General features: G+C 35.5%; 1 protein-coding gene across 1 annotated transcript in view; it reads right to left on the bottom strand.

Annotated features, from left to right (window-relative positions):
• LOC131041575 (peroxiredoxin-2F, mitochondrial) overlaps nt 1-24,606 on the bottom strand; it is a 34,471-nt gene extending 9,865 nt beyond the window's left edge. Inside the window, exons 1-4 of the mRNA XM_057974702.2 lie at nt 24,257-24,606; nt 24,113-24,142; nt 23,566-23,724; nt 17,048-17,142 (exon numbers count right to left, since the gene is read on the bottom strand). Coding sequence (XP_057830685.1) covers nt 17,048-17,142; nt 23,566-23,724; nt 24,113-24,142; nt 24,257-24,448 — 476 coding nt within the window. The 5' untranslated portion in view covers nt 24,449-24,606. The remainder of the gene's footprint in view (nt 1-17,047; nt 17,143-23,565; nt 23,725-24,112; nt 24,143-24,256) is intronic.
• Between the last annotated feature and the right edge of the window lie 326 nt (nt 24,607-24,932).

The raw sequence follows: 24,932 nt of genomic DNA, 5'->3' as shown, positions 1-24,932 counted from the left end.
GGAGAGGAGGATAAAGAAGAGCCCAAGCATAGGAGCATCGTGAGGGAAATAATATTCATGTTTGTTTATTGTTCCTAACTTGTTTCTTTTTTATTAATCTTTCTTGATATGTTTTAAAAGGGTTTGAGTTCATTATGTTTATGGTTGAGCATGTTATTTAGATGAAATCATATTGATTTTCCACTAAGCTCCGTTTTCATTGCATCACTTACATTTCTGGTTTTAATTTCTGCTCTTGAATTGCTGACTCCGTTTCTGTTTCCTAGTTTCCTGCCTTTTGTTCAGCCACACATGGTGTATAATAACAGTTGATCGGCTCTTAACAAATCAATCATTCACCTACTACATTTTTCCCAAGCTTTTTCATGTGCCACTCTTCATTCTATTTTGACATCTTTTCATTGTCTTGCTGCACAATCCCTTTTATGATCCAGACCATGTGTGTTTGATTCAGGGCCCTAGTGTATAAAACCCGGTCGACAACCCAATCAAAGACATTCAATTATTAGTCATGATAGAAAGAACTGAACAAAAAACAGAGAAGAAAACAAAACAAACAAATATAAACCATATCAGCAAACTTATATTACGTTTAGTTTTGTACATGATCTGAGAAAGCGATATGCTTGATTATACCCTTGTTATACTCTATTGATTGTTTAACCTATAAAATGGTTATGTACATAAAATACAGAGGGCAAGGAATATGAGGTGTCAGTTAGGGCATAACAGTTCATATTTCTGTTGCGGCAATGCTCACCTGGAGTTACTACTTGCAGTTTGGAATGCAGGTGCTGACTAGGATGAGGATCTTGCTGACAAAACCACGAAGGCCACCATGCAACACCCGAGATTTGTGGTACGTTCTAGTGACAACTAAAAATGGAGCAGTGTGTATAGATGCACTTCTCTTCAAATTGGAAGCAGAAGTTCCCTTCTAATATAGATTAAACCTTGGCACCCTAAACAATTGGTTCTGTAATGCAAACATTCTTAGAACAAAAGCTGTCTTTCTGTTCTCTGCTAAGGGCACAAGGATTATCAGCACTTCTACATAATATGAGAGGCTTTAAATTTTCAAACATTCTTAGAACAAAAGCTGTCTTTCTATTCTCTGCTAAGGGCACAAGGATTATCAGCACTTCTACATAATATGAGAGGCTTTAAATTTTTCTCTACTCAAAAGTAAAACACAAAGATTGAATTGAGAAAATGTACATAGAAGATGTTCTGAGCTGAATAAGGAAATTTGCAAAAATAGCTACAAAACCCAAATCCATAACTAGTATAAGGATTCCACTTCTAGCTATCTCCCTTCTTCACTGAAACCCAATTCTTTATTCCACACAATGTTTAGGCATAGTTGCAAAACTAGACAAAATAAAAACTTTCCCAAATATAAAACTATTTTAAAAAGTTGAAATTAAAACTTTAGTTGATTTTCATTTTCATATTTCATGGAACAGCGTGGCAAGCACAGGATTTGCGACTTGTAAATCAATTTATTTTCCTTTCATTTCTGTCATTCCCTTGCTTGTAACTCAATTGAGGGAGTATCCTTGTAGACTTGAAATCTCGAAGTTTAATATTTATATCTTCAATAAAATTTGAACTTAAAAAACCAGCCAAGACTAGACCATAATGGATAAATCATTTCTATGCTGTAAGTGTTGATACATTGATACATGTAAAAAGTTTAAATGATCCGTACACTGTAATTTCTTAAATGACCAGCCAAGCCAAGACACCATAATAGATAAATCCTTTCTATGCTAAAAGTGTTGATACATCAATAAATGGCAAAAGTTTAAGTGACCTACAGGTGGCAATTTTCATAGTTTAATGTCCTTTAAATCCTTTCTATGCTGAAAGCCTGAAAGTGTTGTTTTAGAGATCAACAGAATGTAAGATATGGATATTTTATGATTTTTTGAAATTTTGTTCATAATACATATTGCAAGTTTAAACGAACAATTGTGAAATTCAAGCTTGATGATTGTGAAGATTCAAGCCTACAACTGGTTTAAACTTGCACTATGGACAAAATTTCAATTAAACAAACTCTAGGGTCGAATTTTTAAATTCAATCCTACAAGTCATTTAAACATTAAACTTGCAATATGAACAAAATTTCATAAATTCATATAATTTCCACATCCGACATTCGATTGATATTTCAATCAACACTTTAAACATAGAAGTTAAGATGTATTCAAAGGTTGAATTTTTTTTGGTCTCTCGTATATTTGACTCTAATTTTGATTTATATGTGATCAAGGTTGTACAAATTCAATAAATGTGTTTTAAAATTTTTTTTAAAAAATTGTATTTTCAAATGTTTGATGAATTTGTTGAGCTTGTCCTCAAGTTTTTGGGAAGTCTTGAGATTCTAAAAATTTTGGGCCTGCCAAGTTATTTTTAAGTTTGAGTTTCTCAGCTATGGTTCCAAGAGCACAACCTTCACTTTTATTAAAATAATATTGTAAAATTGATATAATGGTCATCTTACTTGTTTAATTAGTATTTAGAATCTTCCTTTTATGTCTTTCAACTCTAGGTAGTTTTAGGAAGTTTCCAAACAAAAAGTGACAACTCTGAGGTTATTTTCGAAGTATCTTCTGGTGTATTTCAAGCGTGAGGGTTTTTGACTACTCTCGGTTTCTTTCCTTGCAAATTGCATGATGGCTTTTGTAGATGTTTCATGGTTTTCCTCAGATTGGGGGTGTGTTTAGCACCTAGGGTTTTGCTTTTTTTTTCCACAAAAATTGGGGAGTTTTTTTTTTTGTTTACTACTTGTGATGGCCATGAGTAAAGTTTTTGAGCAAACTAGGGTTTTGTATGATTTTCTCCTCAAAAATAGTGGACGGGTTTTCTGATGTTTCTCCACAAAAAATCAAGGAGGGTTTTGCACGATTTCCTCTTTAAAAATCAGATTTTTAAAAATTCTTATCTTTTTGCACGGGTGTCGAATTTTAGCAAACAGGATATCATTGGAAAGATAAAGATAAATACTTTCCATCCATATTGATCTTGATTGAATTTGTTACTTCTTTTTTCAAATATTTCAAGCTCAAGTTGGTCCTTAACACACAACTACATAGCCATTTTTTCCTAGATTCTATGATTGTATTTTGGCCATTGGGGGCCTTAACACTATTGTAATTTGGGAAAATCTTTGTAATCGTAGTAAAATATAAAGTGTCAACATTGTAATATCTTGGGGGGGTGATTTTTTAGACTACTGAAAAGGGTAGGGGTGTACTTATGTTTTTGTATTCTCTTTCTTTCAACACTTCTTTTAGCATTTATGCATCATGTATCAAACAACAGTTCCCATTTTAAGTTCTTACAATTATTTTGAGTGGAAATCACGCATGACAATCTACTTAAGAAAATTTGGTTTGCATAGGATTACAATGGGATTGGAAATTGAGCCTACTATTGATACAAAAGCCTAAGTGGTTCAATAGATGTGACGAAGCATATGGAACTTTGTGTTTGTCTATTTTTCCTGACCTACTCTTTCATGTTGAATCTTTGAGTACTTCTAATCAAATTTTGACTAAGTTAGAGACTTTATTTGGAACTCAGGATTCAATGAGGGGCCATATGTTGGAAAATGAACTCATTAGTCTTAAGTCCAACCAATTTTAACACAATCCAAGATTTCTTCACAAAATTGGAATCAGTAAGGCTGCAATTAAAGCAATGTGCAATTGAAAAGAAAGATGAACAATTGATTCTTAGTTTCTACCTTCTCTCTTCTTGCAATGAAATTTCGAGGTAAGCTACTCGGTTTTTTTCAGCTTTACTTTATGATATTATCTATTAGAATATTTAATTATATTTTAGTCACCTATATTTAGTTCCTTGTTTAATGGTCATTTAGCTTTTAAGCTTTATTTAGCATTTAGCTTTTTCTTTTTAATTAATTACCTTTTAAGCTTAATTTAGCTTTTAGCTCTTTAATCTTTTACTTTAACGTTATGTTCTAATTATAGACATCGTCTTGTAACCTCTATATATACGTGTGTATATCGTTCAATGTAATCATCCAATTATTGAATCATTCATTCAATTTATTTTTCATGGTATCAGGGCGGGTCGATGGGATTCTTTAAAGTTTGGCAAATTTTTTAATAAAAATTCATGGCCTTCTTTTTGGAATATTTTCCAGATTTTTTTAATTGTTTTTTTATAAAAAAACAATTTTGCTTTTTTGAAGGCTTTTTTAGGGTTTCTGGCTCGTGGGCGAATTTCTTTGTGTTGGGCAGCAGTTCATGGTTTTTTAGGGTTCTGGAGATTTTTCGGGCCTGCAACCTGGAGTTTTTTTTGCAAATTGAAAATTTTCCTAGGGATTCTGCAATTTTCGACTAGGGTTTTGACCCTTCAGTTCAAGTCGAAATTTTATTTTGCTTGCAGATTCTTGGTGGGTTTTTCGAGACCTCAACTGGGTCATCGTCAGATTTTTCGGGGTGCATCGTTTTCCGTGCCTCAATTTTTGAGCTGTCGGATTTGTATTATGTTTTTAGATTCTTGGTGGGTTTTTCGAGAGCTTTTTCGGGTTGATCTCAGATTTTTCTGTTTGCCTCATTTTTCGTGCCTCGAATTTTGTGCCAACGAATTTGCCTTGGAATTTAAAAACAGTCAGCGATTTCTACTAATTCTGTGGGTGTTGTTTATGCTGTACATCCAACCTAGGGTTTCAGCCCTTTTTTTTTTTGCATTTTTTTTAGAAAAAAAATCGTCAATATCTTTCTATTTTTTTTACAAAAAAATCAAAGGTATTTTTTTATTTTCTGCAAGTTATTATTTTTTTTCTGATTATTTTCAGAAAAAATTTCAGGTTTTAAATTTGCAGAAAATCTTAATTTCTGAGTTTCTTCCAAACCTCGAAATTCGCGCATTAGAATTCGTGCCAGAATTCTCCTCCAGGGTTTCAGATTTTTTGTGCAGCTGCTTCTATTCTGATTTTTTAATCAAATTCTTTTGTCTCATGCTTTCACTAGGTTGATCTCGTTCAACCTCCATTTTTGTGATGGCATCTTTGACCAACATCATGTTGGAACACAGTCAGAAGTTCAACAGCTACCACAACACCTAGAAACAGTGCATGTTCACGATATCTGAATATTGTTGCCTTGATCAGATTGATTTAGGCCAGACCTCGTCTTACAAGTCCCAGGGTTTTTACATTTTTTCTTGAAAAATTGTCTCTCGGTTTTCTGATTTTTTCCACAAAAATCATGGGAGGGTTTTCACGATTTTTTCCTCAAAAATTGTTCGCAGGGTTTATAATTTTCCCTTAAAAATTATCTCATCTGTTATCCGCGATATTCGCGTAAGATTTTAGTTATCTGGGTTTTACCGTTTTTTTCCACAAAAACGATGATTTGTAACCTCAAATTTCTTGGTTTTTCAATTTTCTCCTCAAAATCGTAAATTCTCTTTTCGAGAGTTTCTATTTCAGGGTTTGACGGTTTTTTCCTCAAAATCGTGCTTTGTTGCAATTAGTTTGGGTCGCACCTGCCAGGGCGAACATCTGCAACCGTGGTATCTTGCAGTCAATTTTGGAGTTGATACTCTTCTGCAAAAGGGTTTGCCGATTTTCCTCAAAATCATGGTTTCAGGTTTCAGTTTGGTTACCCAACGTTAGGTTGGATGGATTATGGTATTCTTGGTCATTAACACTTTTCAGATCCAAGGAGGGTCTCCACCACAGCAAAGTGTTGTTTTCAATTGTGATCAAAAGACCTGCAGTGTCTTCTGTAGGGTAGTTAGTAGATAGAAAGACCATTAAGGGAGGCTATTAGAATACTTAATTATATTTTAGTCACCTACATTTAGTTCCTTGTTTAATGGTCATTTAGCTTTTTAGTTAATTAGCTTTTAAGCTTTATTTAGCATTTAGCTTTTTCTTTTTAGTTAATTAGCTTTTAAGCTTTATTTAGCATTTAGCTTTTTCTTTTTAATTAATTAGCTTTTAAGCTTAATTTAGCTTTTAGCTCTTTAATCTTTTACTATAACGTTATGTTCTAATTATAGAACATCGTCTTGTAACCTCTATATATACGTATGTATATCGTTCAATGTAATCATCCGATTATTGAATCATTCATTCAATTTATTTTTCATTATCCTCCTACTAAAGATGAGGAAAACCTTGTCTTGAGTTGCAGTCCTCCTTTGGTTTCTAATGAGATGAATGAGGCTCTTATCAAACCTATTTCCTTGGATGAGTTGGAGGAGATTGTGTTTCAGATGAGGGGAAAGCCCCTAGTCCTAATGGTTTTCCTACAGAATTTTACCAAGAGTTATGAAAAATTATCAAACTTGATCTTTTGGAGGTTATGCAAGAGTCATTGAGGAACAAACAAATGTTGCAAGCCATGAACTCTACATTCCTTGCTCTCATTCCTAAAAGAGGAGGGGCTAACTCTCTGCATCTCTTTAGACCTATAGCTCTCTATAATGTGGTCTATAAAAAAATTACAAAGCTGATTGCGAAGAGGCTCAAGCCATGGCTTAACAGATTAATCTCTTAGGAGCAAGGTGGATTTGTAGTTGTTAGGCAACTTTTGGATGCGATTGTGGTCGCTATTGAGGCTATTCATTCCATGGCAACTTCTAAGGAGAAGGCTATGTTTATCAAGTTGGATATGGCCAAAGCTTATGATCACATCAAATGGGATTTTCTACATCAAGTTCTTACAACATTTGGGTTTGAATGTGAGTGGATTAAGTGGGTTATGAGTTGTGTCACCTCTTCTTCTTTCTCGGTTCTTATCAAGAGTGAGCCTTCGGAATTATTTGGAGCATCCAAGAGTCTTCGGCAAGGTGATCCCATTTCTCCTTATTCATTCATTTTAACGACTAAAGGATTGGAAAGATTTATTAAGTCCCGAGCCAGACAAGGTCTAATCATGGGTGGAGTTGAGGTAATAGTTCGCCTACTCACTCTCATTTAGAATTTGTGGATGATACTGCTCTAATGGGCTTACCCAGAATTAATGAGGCAATTAACTTATGAAAGACATTGGACATTTACTTGGTTGCTTTTGGATAGATCATCCAAAGCATAAATCATCTATTTTCTTCTTTAATACTTTGAGGCTTATCCAAAGCAAGATTGCTCAGATTCTGAGATTTCATATTGGTTCCCTTTTGTTTGTTTATCTTCATATTCCTCTTGATGTGAGGCCTCTGCCTAGAAGGTTGTGGTGTGATGTGTTGGATAGGTTTCCTAAGAGGGTGTGCAATTGGACTGGGAGGTGGTTGTCAACTGTTGGGAGAGTTACGCTCTTGAAATCTATGGTTCAGGCCTCCCAATCTACGGATGCTTTGTGTTGAATGCTCCTTCAAGTTTCATTAAGGATTTTGAGGCTCTCTCTTGCCAATTCCTATGGGCTATGAATTTGCTTTCGACAAAATGGAGCTTAGTTAAGTGGGAATCTGTATGCAAGCCGAAGCAAGAGGGTGGTCTAGGCCTTCATCAAGCTAGCCTTAGTGGTCAAGTTTTGGCATCCACGCTCTATTGGTGGTGGTATTCCAATTAGATTTAGGACTAGATAAGGATGTTTACTTTTAAGTATCTTGGAGAGGTGAATAGGTAAGATGTTACTCAGGACAACCTTGTGGGTAAGGGTTTTATGATCTAGAACACTCTCAAGAGAGGTGCTAAGTTTAATTAAGCAGGGATTGTTTTGGATATGCAATAGGGGCTCTAAGGCTCTCTTATGGTTTGATTCATGGGATGGCCATCCTCCTATCATTTCTACATATCCTCATTTGCAACCTCTTTGTAATAGCTTTCCTAAAGCTGGTTGGAGTTGAGTTGAGGACTTTCAAGCAATCTAGGTCTTAAATCAAGTGGAGATTTTCATATGGAAAGAACCGCCTGAGTGGCCTCTAGGAGATTTGGAGGAGGCTCGTTTGGAGCTTGCCATGATCTTGGTTAAAAGAGTGTGTAATTTGTTGGGGGGGAAGGGTTATTTGCCTTGGGGTCTTGTTGACGTGTATTTTGTACACTATCAAACACAGAATAAAATACCCAAGGGTACCTTATCCTCTCTTGAATAAAGCCTCCGAATGTTGAAGATGTCGCGAAAAGGTTCAATCGGGATGACTTCAAGGTTCTTGTATGTAGGGTCTCTACGTGTGGATAAGTTCTCTGTGGTATGATGTGATTTGCTGGAATCACAAGGGGACTTACACTTGATGACTGAACTTCTGATTTGCTTTGAATATTGCTGGAACACAGGCTCTTACTAGCTTTGATTTGGGAAAAAAAAAAAGGAAAAAAGATGAGGGCGAGGAAAGAATCTAATCCTAATACTAAGGAATGTAGGAGCAATGATTGATCTTTGATGAAATTCTAACTAAGTCTTGTTTTGACATCCCAGGACCATCTCCACAAGGTTAGTGCGATCTTCGAAGGAAAGCTTTATGATGTTCAAATCATCACTGCAGGCATAGACACCATCAGGTTGATACATATCAATGAAGAAGCGACAATTGAAGTTAAGCTTAAGCTGAATAATTCCAGTTGACTACACAAGGCAAGTCTGCAATCAACAAACTGCTAGTAGTATGGATATACGAATTCCACCATCAATCAAGCACATTTCTTCCACTCATCTAATAACATAAAATCAAATACGAGAAGTATAGAGACCATGCAAATTGTCGAATCGACCCATAAATTTCACCATTTCTTCAATGAAGTTACAAGTCTTTTACAACAACATCTTGGCAACAATCTTTGCCTTCTCTCTCTACTCTACTCTAATTGCTATTCTATCAACTAGCTAATCACCTTCTAACTACTCTCTATCTGTCTTCTAACTGCTTCCAACTATATATTTTACAAAATGAAGAGTCGGGGCTTATATAGTGCCCACAATACAATTCGATGGCTAAGATCAATTCGAGATCAATGGCCAAGATTTTACAATGAAAACCCTAATTAGGGTTTGTTACAACCATTACATAACATTTAATGCTCGACCAATGAAATAATTGTATTGCTTGGACACATGTCCTCTCTGAAAATTCCACCAGTGGATAGCCGAGGTAGGTACATCGAAGTTTGTGCCACCTTCCATGAGTTAGGTACATTGAATCTGGACATGTTGAGGTGGACCAATCCGACTAGAGGAGTGATGACTAGGATGCCAACTCGTCTGACACTTGTAGCTTGGTAGATATTCAATTTGATGTTGTTGAGAAGCTAGCTTTAATTAACTCATCCAGAACTATCTGCTTCTTCAACGAACCCTTGCTCTGACTTCTTGTGTCCTTGATGTGCAGGATGTTGATGTACCTCGCCCTGGAATACTGGATTGGAAGAGGTCGCCCTTGTCGATGCTAGGCTGGATCGAAGAAGGTCGTCCTTGTCCTTGCTTGATCGTCCTCAAATCGCACTTGAAATAATGAATGAATGATGATTAAAATTGCTCAAAATACCCCCATTATATAGGGCGCTCACCATTTCATCTCCCCATAGGCCGACTTGGCAAAATAGGCCAAAAAATAAATAAATTTGCAAAAACAAGAGGCCGACCTAATAAAATAGATAAAAATAATACCTCAAGCGCTCCTTTTTCAATTTTAATTTAATAAAAATTAATTTTAAATGCCTTTATAATAGAAATTCAATTTTTTGAGGCCCAAAATTAATTTATTAAATGCCAATTTAATTAATTTTTTCAAATATTTTGAAGTTGGCAATTTGGCATCTAATGCGATTTGGAGGATATTAACGTTGGGATATGGCAAAAATAAAGAATGCTAATGACTTCGCTCTGGTCCCTTGGAGAGGGACAGGAGCACTTTTTAATTTTTAGGCTAGGATTCTCAATTTTTTGAAGTCAAACCTTCGTTCACCATGCTTTAGAAGTTCTTTCCTATCTCACACAACTTTGCCTTAGCATAATCTCGGAGGGAATTTATTGTTTTCATAAAAAGCACTCTGGTCCTTCGGTGAGGGACGGGAGCACTTCTAAGTCCATTGCATGAATTCTTGATCATATCAACTTCAAACTACCTCCAGGCGTAGAATATCACATTTCACTCCATCTTGAGCCTTGGTAATAAAAATATCATTTCAAAATGCAAGGTAAATGGTCATATTTGGAAATTGCGCCCTGGTCCTTCAGTGAGGGACGGGAGCACTTTTGCCTATTGTCGTCAAAATTTGCAACTCTTGCATCTCAATTCCACTTCAAGGCATTTTAAACACTTTTTCAAACTTGGGCCTTGGCCTCAATTTGTCCAAAATTGGTGAGAAAGGCTAGATAACATGTTAAGTGCTCTGGTCCTTCAGTGAGGGACAGGAGCACTTTTTCAACTTCAAGCTTATCCGTCCTTTGCTAGCTTCTCAAATTATCTTCAATGGGCTAATCATGTCCTCTTCCATTCATTTCAATCACAAACTTGCCTTGGCCTTGCAGGAAATTTACACTTTTTTGGAAAATCGCTCTGGTCCCTTGGAGAGGGACGGGAGCACTTTTTGCATCTTGGCATACTTCTTTGTTCTTTAAACCCCTCAATTGCATCCAAGGCATAAAACATCATCAGTCCTTCCCATCCAAGTCAAGTTTTGCCATAAAATATTAAACAAAGAAGAGAAACTTGAAAAAGTGGCATGGTCCTTCAGTGAGGGACAGGAGCACTTTTTGTCATTTGGGTTAATTTACTCCTTTGTAGACCACTTAAATTATATTCAATGGACAAAACATGCTTCCCTTGACCTCTTCAAATCATAAAATCACCTTAACCTTGCAAAGATAGTGCGAATTTGAAATTCAGTGCTCCGGTCCTTCAGTGAGGGACAGGAGCACTTTTTGCCCTCTAAGCCAAATTGTCTCACTTTTCGTCTCGAAATTCCTTTGCTAGGGAAGATTTCATCTTTCTTCACGCTATGAATAAAAGTTAATGTCCAATCAAGGTCTAAAATTGTGCATATAAAGAAAAGTGCTCTGGTCCGTCAGTGAGGGACGGGAGCACTTTTTACCTTCTAGGCAAAAACTTCATCATTTCATCGTTTTCAATCAAGTCTAGATGTTCTATCATGTTCCCTTTCGTCCTTCACTATGCCTTTGATGTTTCAATTTGACCAAACAAGGCCAGGAATGGCTCAAATAAGTCCTTTCGCCTTGGTTCCTCAATGAGGGACGGGAGCACTTTGCCTTGGTCCCTTGGTGAGGGACGGGAGCACTTTTTCTTTCAACCTTCAAAATTCACCATTTTTTGTGCCTTCAAAATCTTCAAAAGTATCCAGTCACGTTCGACCATCACTCCGGAAGACCCTGCACAAAACAAAATAAAAAAGTCAGTGACAAATATGCATAAAATAACATTTGTGCTCTGGTCCCTTGGAGAGGGACAGGAGCACTTTTGTCCTTTCTGGCTAAAATATTCAAAATTTAGGTCTCCAATCATTTCACAAGGCAGAGTTAGGTCATCATCAAGGTCAGGAATCAGTTAGCAAGCCCTCGCAAAATAAGAAATTGCACTTAGAATGAAATTTGCTGTTTCAAGCATCATCTTGCCTCCGAAATTTGATCAAAATTTACCTAGGCAAGAATATACAATTTCACCTTCAAAATGCTAACACTTAGACAAAATTTGAATTTTACCCCAAAAAAAACCTGACTAGACCTAACCTGAGACATATCTGACTTCCTGACAAACTTATCTTACTTCAATAATCAACCCTCGGAAGGACGCTTAATAACTTTCAAAATTTGCCTAGACTCGGCTTAAAAAATATCCAAAAGAAACCCCTAAGGCTTAGCCCTAGCCCAGACAGACAACTCACTCATTCAAAACCCTAAAAGCAGAGAGAAGAACAGGCAAAACAAAAGCGAAAAGAGGGGGTCCCCATTTAAATGGGGCGATGTGTGAAAACGTCACAACAGGTCCTGATTTGAAAGGCAAGTTCATAGTTACTTCAAGTATCAAGAGTTAGACCAACAAATCCATGGGAGAGTAGTGGTTCCTTGGTGGAAACACATGTGGAACAAGTTTTCTTGGCCTAAATGTAATTTCTTTATGTGGTTGACCACGCAAAATAGGTGCCCCACCTAGGAGAATTTACGAAAGCAAGGATTCCAAGATCCTTTCCCCTATGCTCTTTGCAGCAACAATGAGGAATATGGCTCACATATCTTATCCATGCCACTTCTATGATTGAGTTTTGGAGTAGTTTGGGGAGGCCTCTAGCTAAGACTCCCTTTCTTCATGTTTCTTGGGATGTTGGTCCCACTTTATTAGCTGGCAACTATAGCTAGAAAGAAATCGCTGGATTTTTCAGGTTAGGAAATTGAGGGTCCAACACATGGCCAGGGATTGTCAATATGATTCAAGAAATGGTCCTAAGTTACCGATTCGGGTACGGATTCGCGGATTCGGCAAAAAAAAAAAAACTTGGGTACGGGTACGTGCATACATATATGTATATATACATGTCATATATTATATATATGTTCAAACATCAAAATTATATATGTCCACAATTCAAACATACAAATATGAAACACGCAATGTAACTTTCCCATATGATGATACATAAATGATAACAAATAAATCATAAATCATAAATCCATAATTGCCAATGCCAATAAATATTATGATATTCATTTATCGTAAATGTAAAATATCATATTCACAATTTGCAAAAAAGATAGTATTCAAGTTTAAAGTTTCAAACTGATCAAGTTTGTTTATACTTTTTTGACCTATAATTTTCATGTTTGGTTATACTTTTGACTTTTATGACCCGTGGGCCCCGTTTTTTGGAACCCACGGGCCTTGGTTCTCCCGGGTCCACCAAGTGGCAGGACCCACAGAGAACCCGGCCCGAGTGGAACCCAGGGAGAACCAGGCTTAGACCAGGACCCAGACCCAACCTTTTTCCCCAAGAACCGGTACCTAAGAGGAAACCTTATCTATAAAGTGTAATTTTTTCTATCTCTATGGACCCTAGAGATTTGAATATAATTAAGAATTTGGAATTAAGTGGTTGTGGTACTAAGTATTCTTGACAAAGGATGTGTAGGCATGTTAAAGGAAAGACCCAAATAGATAGGTGATGGTCTCCCCCTTCTCAGGGAGTATCTTCCAGATAGCTCTTCCAAGGGAAATCCTGAACGTGTTGGGATTGGACATGCTGGGATTGGAGGCATTGGTAGAAATAGTTCTGGAACTGTCCAATTTTTCTTATCTATATATAAAGGACAGCAAACTAATAATTTTATGGAGGCTCTGGCTATTGTTTTTGCATTGGAAAGAGGTTGTGTGCCTTGGGTTGGTGCAAGATTATCTATGATTTAAATTCTCAGATTGTAGTTGATATGTGGAATGTTCAGAGGTTGGATAGAGTAAATTGGCAGCTAGCCTAGTTAATCAGAGAAATTCTTAGTCTAAGTGGCTCTTTGGATTCTATCTCTTTTTGTCACATTCCATAGGAATAGAACAAAAATAACTACTAATTTAATGTAGTTTTAGCTGATTCTATGACCGTGAAAGAATGGTTGTACTAACACACGAAATCCTCAAAGAAGTGCCAACAATGCTCACATTTACAAGATGATGTGGCTGAATTCTAAATGGTGAGGACCTTGGTTTTGGGACACTCAACACTATTAATGCCACAATAACATTTCAATGTTAAGCACCCTAACACCTCCAAGTAAACCTTCCTAGCATGCTTTTACACTATCTATAGGAGAGTCTTGTCCACGAAGAAAATAAACAAGCATAGACCCATCTCAACATGCGCACAAATTTCTATCAAAGTGGATGATCATTGGACTTCCATAGAACTCTTTTTGAAAATTCCAAGGGAAAAATAGGGCAGAGACTGAAATTGCACATACACTCATAAGCATGTACACCCATAATGCAGCATCATTCCCTTGGAGGCAGATTAAAAATCTTGACATTTATAATATCAAGGAGAAAAGATTTACAATGCAAAATTAGTTAAGAGATTTCTAATCCAGTTTGGAAAACCACAGAGAAAGTTTGAATTCCAATAGGATAGGAAAATAAGAGGTTTAATGATAAATTGCTAGAAATGACATTTTTCCACTAAAGAAAGAAAGAAGGTCATTATAACAAAAACTTGAACATCAAAGATGAAAATTCAAAACACAGCTCCACAACCACAATAAACAAGATAGACTTCGAGCATAATCTTGCAAACAAATTCCCTACAAGGATTTAAGACTGTTAAAGTAACACAATTATAAGATAGGCATCCAAACATGTGCAACCCTTAAATTTTGTCAAGAATCCTAAACCCTAATCAAAGGAATACTTAAGTTGTCAATACCATGTAAACATGAACCCTTGGTAACTAGTGTATCTTATGCCACAAGGTTCAAGTTTGTGTTCATGTTCGACAACAATAAAATTCGGATAAAGTTTGACAAGAGAAAAAAAATTGTAGAAAAATGCATCATTAAATTTGTATTCTAAAAATTTGAATTTAAAAAAAATATATATAAATAATAAGCTAATAAAAATAAAACAATATTATTTTAATTTTGAATACATTATAGTGGATTATGAAAAAATTATATTCTTAAAATACAAATATAATTAAGAATTTAAAAAGTTCCATGGAGTTTCTTGGGGGATATAGGGACAGGTTTTGAGGACCGAGGAACCAAGGGCCTAGGATGGTGATGGTGAGGTGATGGCGAGGGGACGATGGCGAAGCGATGATGCGGGCAGTGCTGATATAAAAATAGAGGTGAATTGAAATCTTTGAGGCAAAATCTACAATATAACATCTCTATGAGTGCCCCATGAAAGGCCAACTAGTTTTCACGTAGTTACAGGTTGCGATCACTAATCAGTATGTAATGGCATGTGACATATAGCAAGCGACCCAGCGTTGTCCCCGATAGAGGTGGCAAAGGTGACGAAAGCAATGGTGCTATGGGGGTACGTTTCCCCCAAATCCCCAAGTCTCGAAAACATCCCCCTACAGGGGACATGGGTTTTTTCGGGGCGACGCATCCTCATGGAACACTAATTAATATAAAAACAATAAATATATTAAATAATAAATATTTTATAATTAAAATCTAATTAAACATTTTAAAATATTAAATTTTAATATATACAAAAGAAAATCGAAAAACAAATCGATATTATTTAAAAAACAAAATATAACGATATTAAATTTTATTTTAAAAAATTAAAATAAAAGCAATCGCAACCTAAAAACAAAACTTAATTGGAAACCAATGGGCTAGAGCTAGAAGCCTAAGCCCAATACAAGTATATTACATGGGATTTGAGATCAAAGAAAAAGCACATGCATAATGGATTTGAGTCCATATCATAATCTTCTACTTCGAAAATTGTATAGGAAATCATAGGTGGTGCAGAATATAAACACAGAAAGTTTCCACCCAGAGACTCATTTTTTTTTAAAATATATTTTAATTGAAAATTTTAAGCCTTGTTCCATACAAATTTTTCAGCGAACTACAATAGATTTTTAGAATTTCTTTTAGGTTTGCCGAATTTCAAACTTCATGCACAAAATTTATGACATAGGGTGTATCTTTAATTATTTCACAAAACACAGTTCACACAACATAATGACAATAAATCAGTAAAAGAAGGTTCGATATGAGATGCGAAGTGTGTTTAAAGATTTTCAAATGTAAGTTGCTAGTGCCAAATTAACATTCTCTCTTAACTATATAAAGAAAAATCAATAAAATTGATGTTGGATGATTATTACAAAAACCCTGCAATAAGTCCCCTGATATAATATAAATGCTAGGATTAAGAAAATAAACTTCCTTACATGTTGATTTACTATATTACTAATTTCAAATTTGAAATCTAGATTTAATCATGTAACTTCTGTTGTTTTCTCCATATACAGTCCAAGAAATTGATATCAGTTGCATGATCACGGCAATCAAGAAGAATACAGTTGCCTGTCACTACACTTAGGTACTTATTGGCCTGTGACACAAAAGAATCACCTCAAACCTGACAATATGACATTAACTTACCTAACTTCCACGTTGAAATTATGTTTGTCCTTAGCTTGTGTTACACAAACATCCTATGCATTTGCAAAAATACTTAGAAAACAAACCCAACAATTACAATCAGTGATACTCAAAAGGTAGCACTAGGTTTAGAGGAAATGTCAACTTTTAACTTTTAGCTTTAGGAATCATTGTTTAAAAACTCTTCATATATTTGGCATTCACTATATAGATATAGCATTTACTCTTCCGAATAATAAAATATAATTACAAATGATAAAATATAGACTCTCCACAGCATGACATCATTATTTTGAAGTAATAAAGGAATGGGGAAAAGTAAGGTTTCCTTCTAGAGAGTGTTATGTAGGAGAACATAACCATCACCTTCTTAAAGACCAATTCACTGTTTTTTCAACTTAATGTTGTTGAGAAACCCATTGTTTGTTACCAACCCATATATATTTACCTGCTTGATAAAAAGAGTGTATGACAGAATGTTTGTATGTAGACAACAGAACTACTATAATATGTAAATTTTATAAATGCTATTTTGTTATAACATCATTGTAAATTTGTGGAACTCTTGTTTTGATTTACTTGCATACTTAACATACCACCTTTTCCCCTGACATAAAATGTAAATTCAAAACAAAGTACAAACGGTATCATACTTTTGGGTGAGTATAAAACTGTTACAATGGATACACCTACTATTCCATTAGTTTGCTGGAAATTTACAGGAATCAGTCCACAATCTAACATAGTACCATCTTCTTCCACTGATGATTAAGTCTGTTTACTTGAAAAATATTGACGACCTTTCACATTAGCCATTTAGTGTATTGCATTTCTCACTATCCCATGATTGATTTCAATCAGCTTGATAGAGACACAAAGAACAAAACTGAAAGATCTATTACAACATTGAACAATTCAAAGCAAGGATCAACAGTATCGTGCAAGCAAAAAGAACACAAAAAAACATAGATACAAATATTTCATTGAGATAGGCACATCACCTTTGAGAGCGAGGTCCAAGCAAAGCAGCAGATAGGTCAAGATTTAGCTCCAAACTCTTGTGAAACTGCCCATCAAAATCTCCATAGAACTCAATCTAATTCGAAAAAAAATACAAAAAGTCAGTATCCGTAAGCCTAACAGATATTGGGACTGCCATAAATTGCATCATAGATGGACCTAAAAGTTTTTGAAAATCTGGGTGCATATACCTAAATCTAATCAAGAATGATGAAAATGAAAACCTGTTACACTACTTAAAAAAGTAAGCACACATAATCCATGAAGAAGCTTCTATCTAAATGGTGACCTTTTATGAATGTTAGCCTCCTGCCTGCCACTAACCGTTAGAACAAAGCTCTGTTTTTTATATGATGAACTTCATTGGACACATGTTATGGAAATAAGACTTTTGGAAAAAAGAACTGCATTGAAGAGCATTAGCATCAACATTTTGGATCTGTTATGATCTTACCTGCAAAAGACAATCAAACAGGAACAACATGCAAAAAGAACATGATGCTCAATGAACACATCAAATAGCTGCAAATATGCTTATATTCATGAATCAAATATAAAGTGAGGCAGGCCTCTTTGAGGGGGCAACCTCCTTCAGAGCAAAAGCTCTGATGCAAAATATGATTCAAGACAATCGTGTCTTCATTACAACACTAACATATAAGCATCACAATAAATGACTTACGAGGTACAAACTATGTGGGACATATTCACACTTAATATGGACTCATTATACTATTACAATTCCATGTGATACATGTGCAAAAAAACCACATAATACGATATTAACTAAACTATGATTATTACAATGCACATAATAATAACAAAAGGTTAGGACATAAGGATCATAACATGTCATCCCCCTTGGAAAGCACTGTCCCTAAGGCTTGAGTTGTTGAAACCACTATTGAGTTTGGTAGAGAGTTTCCCAAGTTGCACCTTCTGGTTGCAAGCCTTGCCACTAGACTAAAACATTTGTGATAGTGTTAGTTATGAAAATGGCATGGGCGTTTGTCTAGAATAGCCTTAGGTCCGAGGATGATGGAACCTTCAGCATACAATTTGATTAGAGCCAATTGAACAAAAACAAATCGTCCAAGGACCTTCTTCAAACAACACACATGGAGAAAAGGATGTAGAATGGAAAATAGATGCAACTCAAATTTGTAAGCAACTATGCCAATCCACTATAACACTCGTTAATTTCCACATAATTTTGGTGCCAACTTCTAACTACCTTTGAGCTTCAAAGATCTTTTACATATATAGTTGAAGAACACAAAAATATCATGTCCAATTCTGTGAATGTGTACTTGCAACAATGTTGATTTTCTTCTTGTTTTATATAGTGGTCAAGTTGTTGCTCAGATTTCAAAATACATCTTCCTAGCAGCTGAGAGCCAAACCAGGTCTATACCTTGAAACTACCTGAAAGGTATGGTGTGAGAAGTGCAGTGGTTGGCCACTAACAGCTTCATGCGGTGTCATCTTGGTTGACAAATGGCAAGATGTGTTGTATGACCATTCATCAAGAGGTAGCCACTTAGCCCAATGACTCTATATTGCTCCAAAAAAAGCAACACTAATAGGTCTTCAAACATTTATTGACTATTTTAATCTGACCATTAGTTTGCAGGTGATATTTTGAGTTCAATTTAATTGCATTCCTTGCAGTTCAAACAAATCCTACCGAAAATTACTAATGAAGGTGAAATTGCAGTCACAAATAATGGAAGTGGACATATGATGGGGGTGGAAGATTTGGCTGATGACGGCTTGTACAATATTAGAGGCTTTTATAAGGATGGTCCAACAAATAGAATTAGGCATACTTAGGTGGACAAGCAACCAGCACAAATATTAATCAATTTGTCATCTAACTTAGGCAACCACTCAATAAAATCCATAAAGACATTTTTCCATACTCCAATCAAGATGTGGTTAACAATTGTTGAGTGCTTGGAGTCATAACAATTTCTCCTTTGTAGCATTGACACATATCATACTCCTCAACAAATTGTTTGATATCATGTTTCATGTTAGCCTAGATGAAGTTTCTTTTTGCCATTTCATACATGGTTATGCATATAATTCCTATAATAAGTTGTCCTGAATGGCAGAATTCACAAAAAGCACAATACAACCTTTACAATGCAAGTATTGGCCATCCCGAGAGTACCATAACTTAACACCATAATGGATTGTTAGTTGATTAAGAGGTTATTGAACCTGCACGTCCTAACCCATGTTTGACCTCCTACAGCTAGCTGTAGTTGGTAAAATCAAAGCACATAATGTCCTGTAATCTTCAAATTTGGGATTTAGGGCTGCTATTGCAACATTCTCCTTACCTTCTTGCGGATAATTTCATAATCATAAGTTCATAACCCAGTAAATTTTAGTGATATATTTTGTTGTCTAAGTTAAAAGACTCATTCCAAGAAATAGTTAAGGCTGTGATGATCCATCTTGACGTAGAAATGTGTCCCCAAAGATATGGCCATCAATAAGTTACAACATGAAAAATGGTTAACATTTCCTTCTCAGCAATGGATATTACTAGATTTTGCTGAGTGCCTTGCTAGCGAATGCCAAGGGTCTTCTTGCACCAATGTTGTCAAGAATTGGGCATAGATCAAAGAATTCATCCTAAATTTCTTGAGAATTGTATTTATAACCAAGCATGAGTAAGAAGAGGAAGTTCAAAGCTTGTGTAGTAGATTATAAAAGGTTATGGCAAAATGCAACATACAAAATTGAATACATTCACACATTCATATACACGCCATAATTCATGACACAATAACCAGCCAATATATCATTACATGTTATGTAATAGTCTTGTATTCCATGTACTTATTGTCCTTATTTTATATAAAGTTCTTATATTCAATATCTTGCATCTTAAATCTTATTTTATATTATCTTCTACTTCTCTTATTCTAGTTCTATGTCATGCCCCTGTTAAAAACATCACCTCACAAATACAAATCATAGACTTAAATAGAACCTAAACCTAGGGGGTAGCAAATGGTTGAAGGGAAGACCGACTAGCAATCAGAAATATAATAATAATACTTATTAACAAGAGGCCGACTAGGCCAAAAGGAAATAATTATCTACACAATGGCTGACCTGCTAGCTTTTAAGAAGCATCACCTCCCTTAATAGAATCGATTCACTTTAAATAAGTGCCTCGTTAAGGAGTCACATCTTTTGATGCAGCCGCCTCTTGGGGGAGTTGAATTAATTAAAAGTCGGATAAATCAAGTTTACTGGGTGAAGAGGCTGACCCCTTCCAAAAGTCACATCTCTTGGGATAAGTCGTCCCTCCTTGGAGGAATTGCATCACTTGAAGTGGTACAAAGGGATAAGGATCAAATGGAAAAAAATCAGGAGTTCTCACACAGATATATGGGAGTAGATACAGCAGTAAGACATAACATACATACTCATATTTCTAAACTATTTGCAAAGGGAATAAAGGACATACAGCAGATATAAGCAGAGATAAAATCTTAAAAGCAATGATTATCCTAAATAGGAGACAGCGATGTAAATAAAGCAACAATTAGATTACTACACAACAATAGTATATGGGCATCGAAGAAGAACAGAACAGAAATAAGTATTTAATCTGCAAACAAGCAACTAAATCAAATAACGATAAAAAGGAAAATCAGATCAGTTATGTACACACAACAATTAAAGCAGAAAGAATTAGAAATTGATATATATATATATATGACTCCTTAACACTTCATCCGAGCAACCATCTCATCATGGAAGATAGAATAGAATACATATAAGGGATGCAAGTAGCACAAGGTTCCATTCAAGTAGAGCGACCCCGAGTGGGGCCAAGGGGCCAAATGGCGGGTGTCATTCTATGCCCTTGGGCTTGATGGAAAAGAATAAGCTTGAGGCGCCTTGTATGATGTTCCAAAGGACTCCATAATGAGGATAGGTAGTAGGGGAAGTGTCATTGAATCCCACAAGCTCTCAGTCATAAGAGGATGAATAAGGAAACGTGGATAGCAGGTGCAGATACAAGCATCCCACCAGGTAGACCACTCCAGTTGGATGTCCAATGTGCCTACCACTTTGAGCTAGGAGGGCAAGTGTCCACTCTTGGGCTTAGTGTGAAGATTGCTTCAGGCCCTATCATGCTCCTCCATTCAAACTCTACTATGATTAAATCTACCTAATGGATCAGGATAATTACACGCATTGGTACTCATATGTGTGATGACTAGCTCTAATGGAAATAATTGAGATTTATGAATAATGTATATATATCTCCAATATCATTTAATGTGGTTGCAAGACTTAAATCAGGGTCTATCTTGTTAAAAGGGTATTTTAAATGGTAAAGTTATACCCCTAACGATCTTACAGTACTTATTTGAATGGAACTTGTGATTTAAGGCAAAATTTAGGGCACTCCCAAAAAGGGGACATTACATTCTACTTATATCTAGGTACATTTATACAAAGGAGACTCTTACACTTGATATGCCTTTTGGATGTGTTGGCGATTGGCTAAATTGTCTTATTTCACTTGCAATAGGCTTATCTTGTTTTGTTCTTCCAATAACCAATACTACCAAATCCTACTTACAAAGTGTCGCTTTCAATGATGAACACCTTAAAGAAATTGGGCATGACCAGTATGGGTGGGGTACACATGCCATGTTTGAAAAGGTTAAAGGCCCAAATTGCTAATTGATTTTTTAATAGGAGTTAAGTGAATGAGATGATCTTTCCACATCTTTTGTAAATCAGAATATCATCAAAGAAGACTAATATGAATTTTCAAGGGAATGGCCAAAAAATATAGCTCATCAAACTAGAATGTGGATGGTGCATTATTATGGACCTTGTGAGTTTGAAAAGTTGTCTTAGGGATATCTTGTTGCAATAAATAAATTTGGTGGTAGCTGAACTATAATTCTAAATTGGAGAAGATGTGGACTCCATGAAAATCATCTAAAAGTTCATCGATTACAAGAATAGTAAACTTCTCCATGCTAACAGTTCACCAATTACAAGAATAATGAACTTCTCCTTGATAATGGTTCACCAATTACAAGAATAGTAAACTTATCTCTAATAGTAATTTTGTTTAGCTCTAAAAAATTCACACACAATTGCCATGACCCATCTTTCTTTCGAACCAAAAGCACTATAAGGAATAAGAGCAAACTCTCAATCGAATGACACCTACATCAAGCAATTCCTATACCATCTTCTCAATTTTGATTGTTTGCATATAGGGGTATCGATATGATCAAATATTTTTAGGGTGACTCCCTAGAACTAAATGTATTGCATGATCATGTGAGCATTGAAGTGGTAATCCTTGAGGTTCTTCAAATACCTAAGAGTCCTTATAAATGATTAATTGCAAGCCTAGGGATGCAATTAAGTCCACATTTTCTATCATTTGTGCAACACAAAGGTAAGCCACAACTCCCTAAGAACCATCTTCTCAATTACAATTTTTTGCATGTAAGGGTATCAATATGGTCGAACATTTGGAGGATGACTACCTAGAATTTGTAGTACTGTGTGATCTTGTGATTATTAAGGTGATAATCCTTGAGGTTCTACAAATACCTAACAGTACTTGTGAAGGATTAGTTGCAAATCTAGGGATGCAATTGAGTCCACCATTTTGTCATCTATACAACACAAAGTTAAACCACGACGCCCTAAGGACCTTGTACAACAACTTCTCCAATGTCAACTAATAATTTGGATGGATCCAATTGTCATGTCTTTGAAAATATAATGTTGCCCACTAGCTATGAATTATATTCACATTTTGGCAAAACACACATGATGGGTCCCAACATGCAAAGCCACCAAGCTCCCAAAACTATTCTCAATTGCCTAACAAAAGTGCAAAAATGTTAGATTTTGAATTGTAATCTCCCTTATGATTCTAACATTCTCCCTTGCAAGATAATATACTTCCATTAGCAACCATCACCTCAAAATTATTGCATGGATACAAATAACAGTTTGCTTTCTTGACCACCCAAGGAGCATTGGAAATTGAATTTTATACTTCAGTAATATACTGAAATACAAATAAGAAATTGTAAAAATGCATGTGGTTGTACAACCAATGAGCACAAATTTAACTGTTTGAAAACGCCCTTTTATTGTTTTTTAAACTTTATACATGCTCTTTTTTCATTTTCTTTAACAACTGTTGATTGCAAGAGGACATCAGGATGTTCCCGAGACATTTGCAACAGATAGGCGACATTTGCAAATAAGTTAAAACTTAACTGGAATATTACCCCCATTCACTGTTTAGAGTTTATGACTCAAGGCCTAGTGTTTAAGGTTGCTGACCCACACAGACAAACGAGGAAATAGCGAATCTGAACTTTCTTTCAAATTTTAGCCACATTCAATTTACTAATCTTAGAACCAACAATCCAACGGTAATTTATATTTTTAAACCAGACAGGTAAATAGATAAACTTACAGCTTCCTTAGCCTGCAACTTCTCTGCCCATCCATTCATGACATATGGATCATTCACAGAAACACAGACAATAGAATCCACTCCTTTTCCCTTAAATTTCTCTGCATTCTTCAAATAGCTCGGCACATGCTGAGCTGAGCAAACACCAGTGAATGCACCCTGCACATGATCAAGTAATTATATCAATGCTTGACGATGCCCAAAAATTATGGCAAGCGGGTAACAAAACTTAGAAGACGAAGCACAATTTATTTAAACCTGACCTCTGTGTAATGATAATAAGCAACAACTGCATGCGCATTTACAATTTTACAGTAATAATCGAGTCAACTGAATAAAGCTTGGAGAAAATTATTATAAAGCTAAGTACTTATCCAAACAATCTTTAAAACGAGAAACAAGAATCCCCTATCACTGGAAATTTATACTAGACTTAGGCATTCCTTACAGACTATCTTGGCCTCAAGAACCTAAAATTCATCATTAGCAGTATAGACCATTTAAATATATATTATATAAGGGAAAACAAAGAAAGAAAACAACTTACTGGAAGTCCGAATATCACCACTTTCTTACCCTGCCAAACAAAAAAGAACCAATACACAAAACTTGCATTATCCATGGTGTTCTAATCTTCTGAGATAGAAAAAAATAAGATGCCCAAATACAAATTAATAACTGAAAAACTTACCCTAAAGAGTTCGGAGAGTGGGGTTGTGGAAAATTGAGAGGAAACCCCCTCATCCCATGATCTTGCCTTTTGTAATTTCACATCAGGCGCTGCATTGACAATGTCTGTTCCTGCCGAGGCTGCAAAACCCCTCGCGGAGTTCCATGACAGTCTCGTCAGAACAGGCCTCGCTTGTCTCAACAACGCCGCCATTATTTACCAATGTCTCCGGAAATTTCCTGATTATGTTTTTCTCAGATGATTTTGTTTGGTTTTGCAGGAATGGCTGGCAGTTAGTTGTAGTGTTGAGGGGAAAATAGAATTTCTAGGGTTGGATGTTTATCTCGGGCACAAGTGAAAAATTGATTTAATATATTTGTTAATGTGTCCATGACTATCATCCAAATTCGTGACATTATAATTATTACAAATTTGTAAATGATACTATAATTATTACAGATTTGTAAATATAAAATAAATATGAATTTGGAGATTGAAGAAGATTCAATGATAGTCATTGACACATTAACAAATAAATTAAATCAGTAAATTATTAAAAAATCAATAAAATCTTTCAAAATGTAGGATCTAATGTTGAATTCATTTGACAAACTTCACTATCAAAAATATATATACAAAGATTTAATGACAAAGTTCATGTTGTAGGCACATAAATCGTAGTGAGTTCAAATCTTCT

This window comes from Cryptomeria japonica, chromosome 8, assembly GCF_030272615.1.
Source record: "Cryptomeria japonica chromosome 8, Sugi_1.0, whole genome shotgun sequence".
Taxonomy (NCBI): Eukaryota; Viridiplantae; Streptophyta; class Pinopsida; order Cupressales; family Cupressaceae; genus Cryptomeria; species Cryptomeria japonica.
The sequence above is the reverse complement of the archived record's forward strand: the minus strand, read 5'-3'. Positions and strand labels throughout refer to the sequence as shown.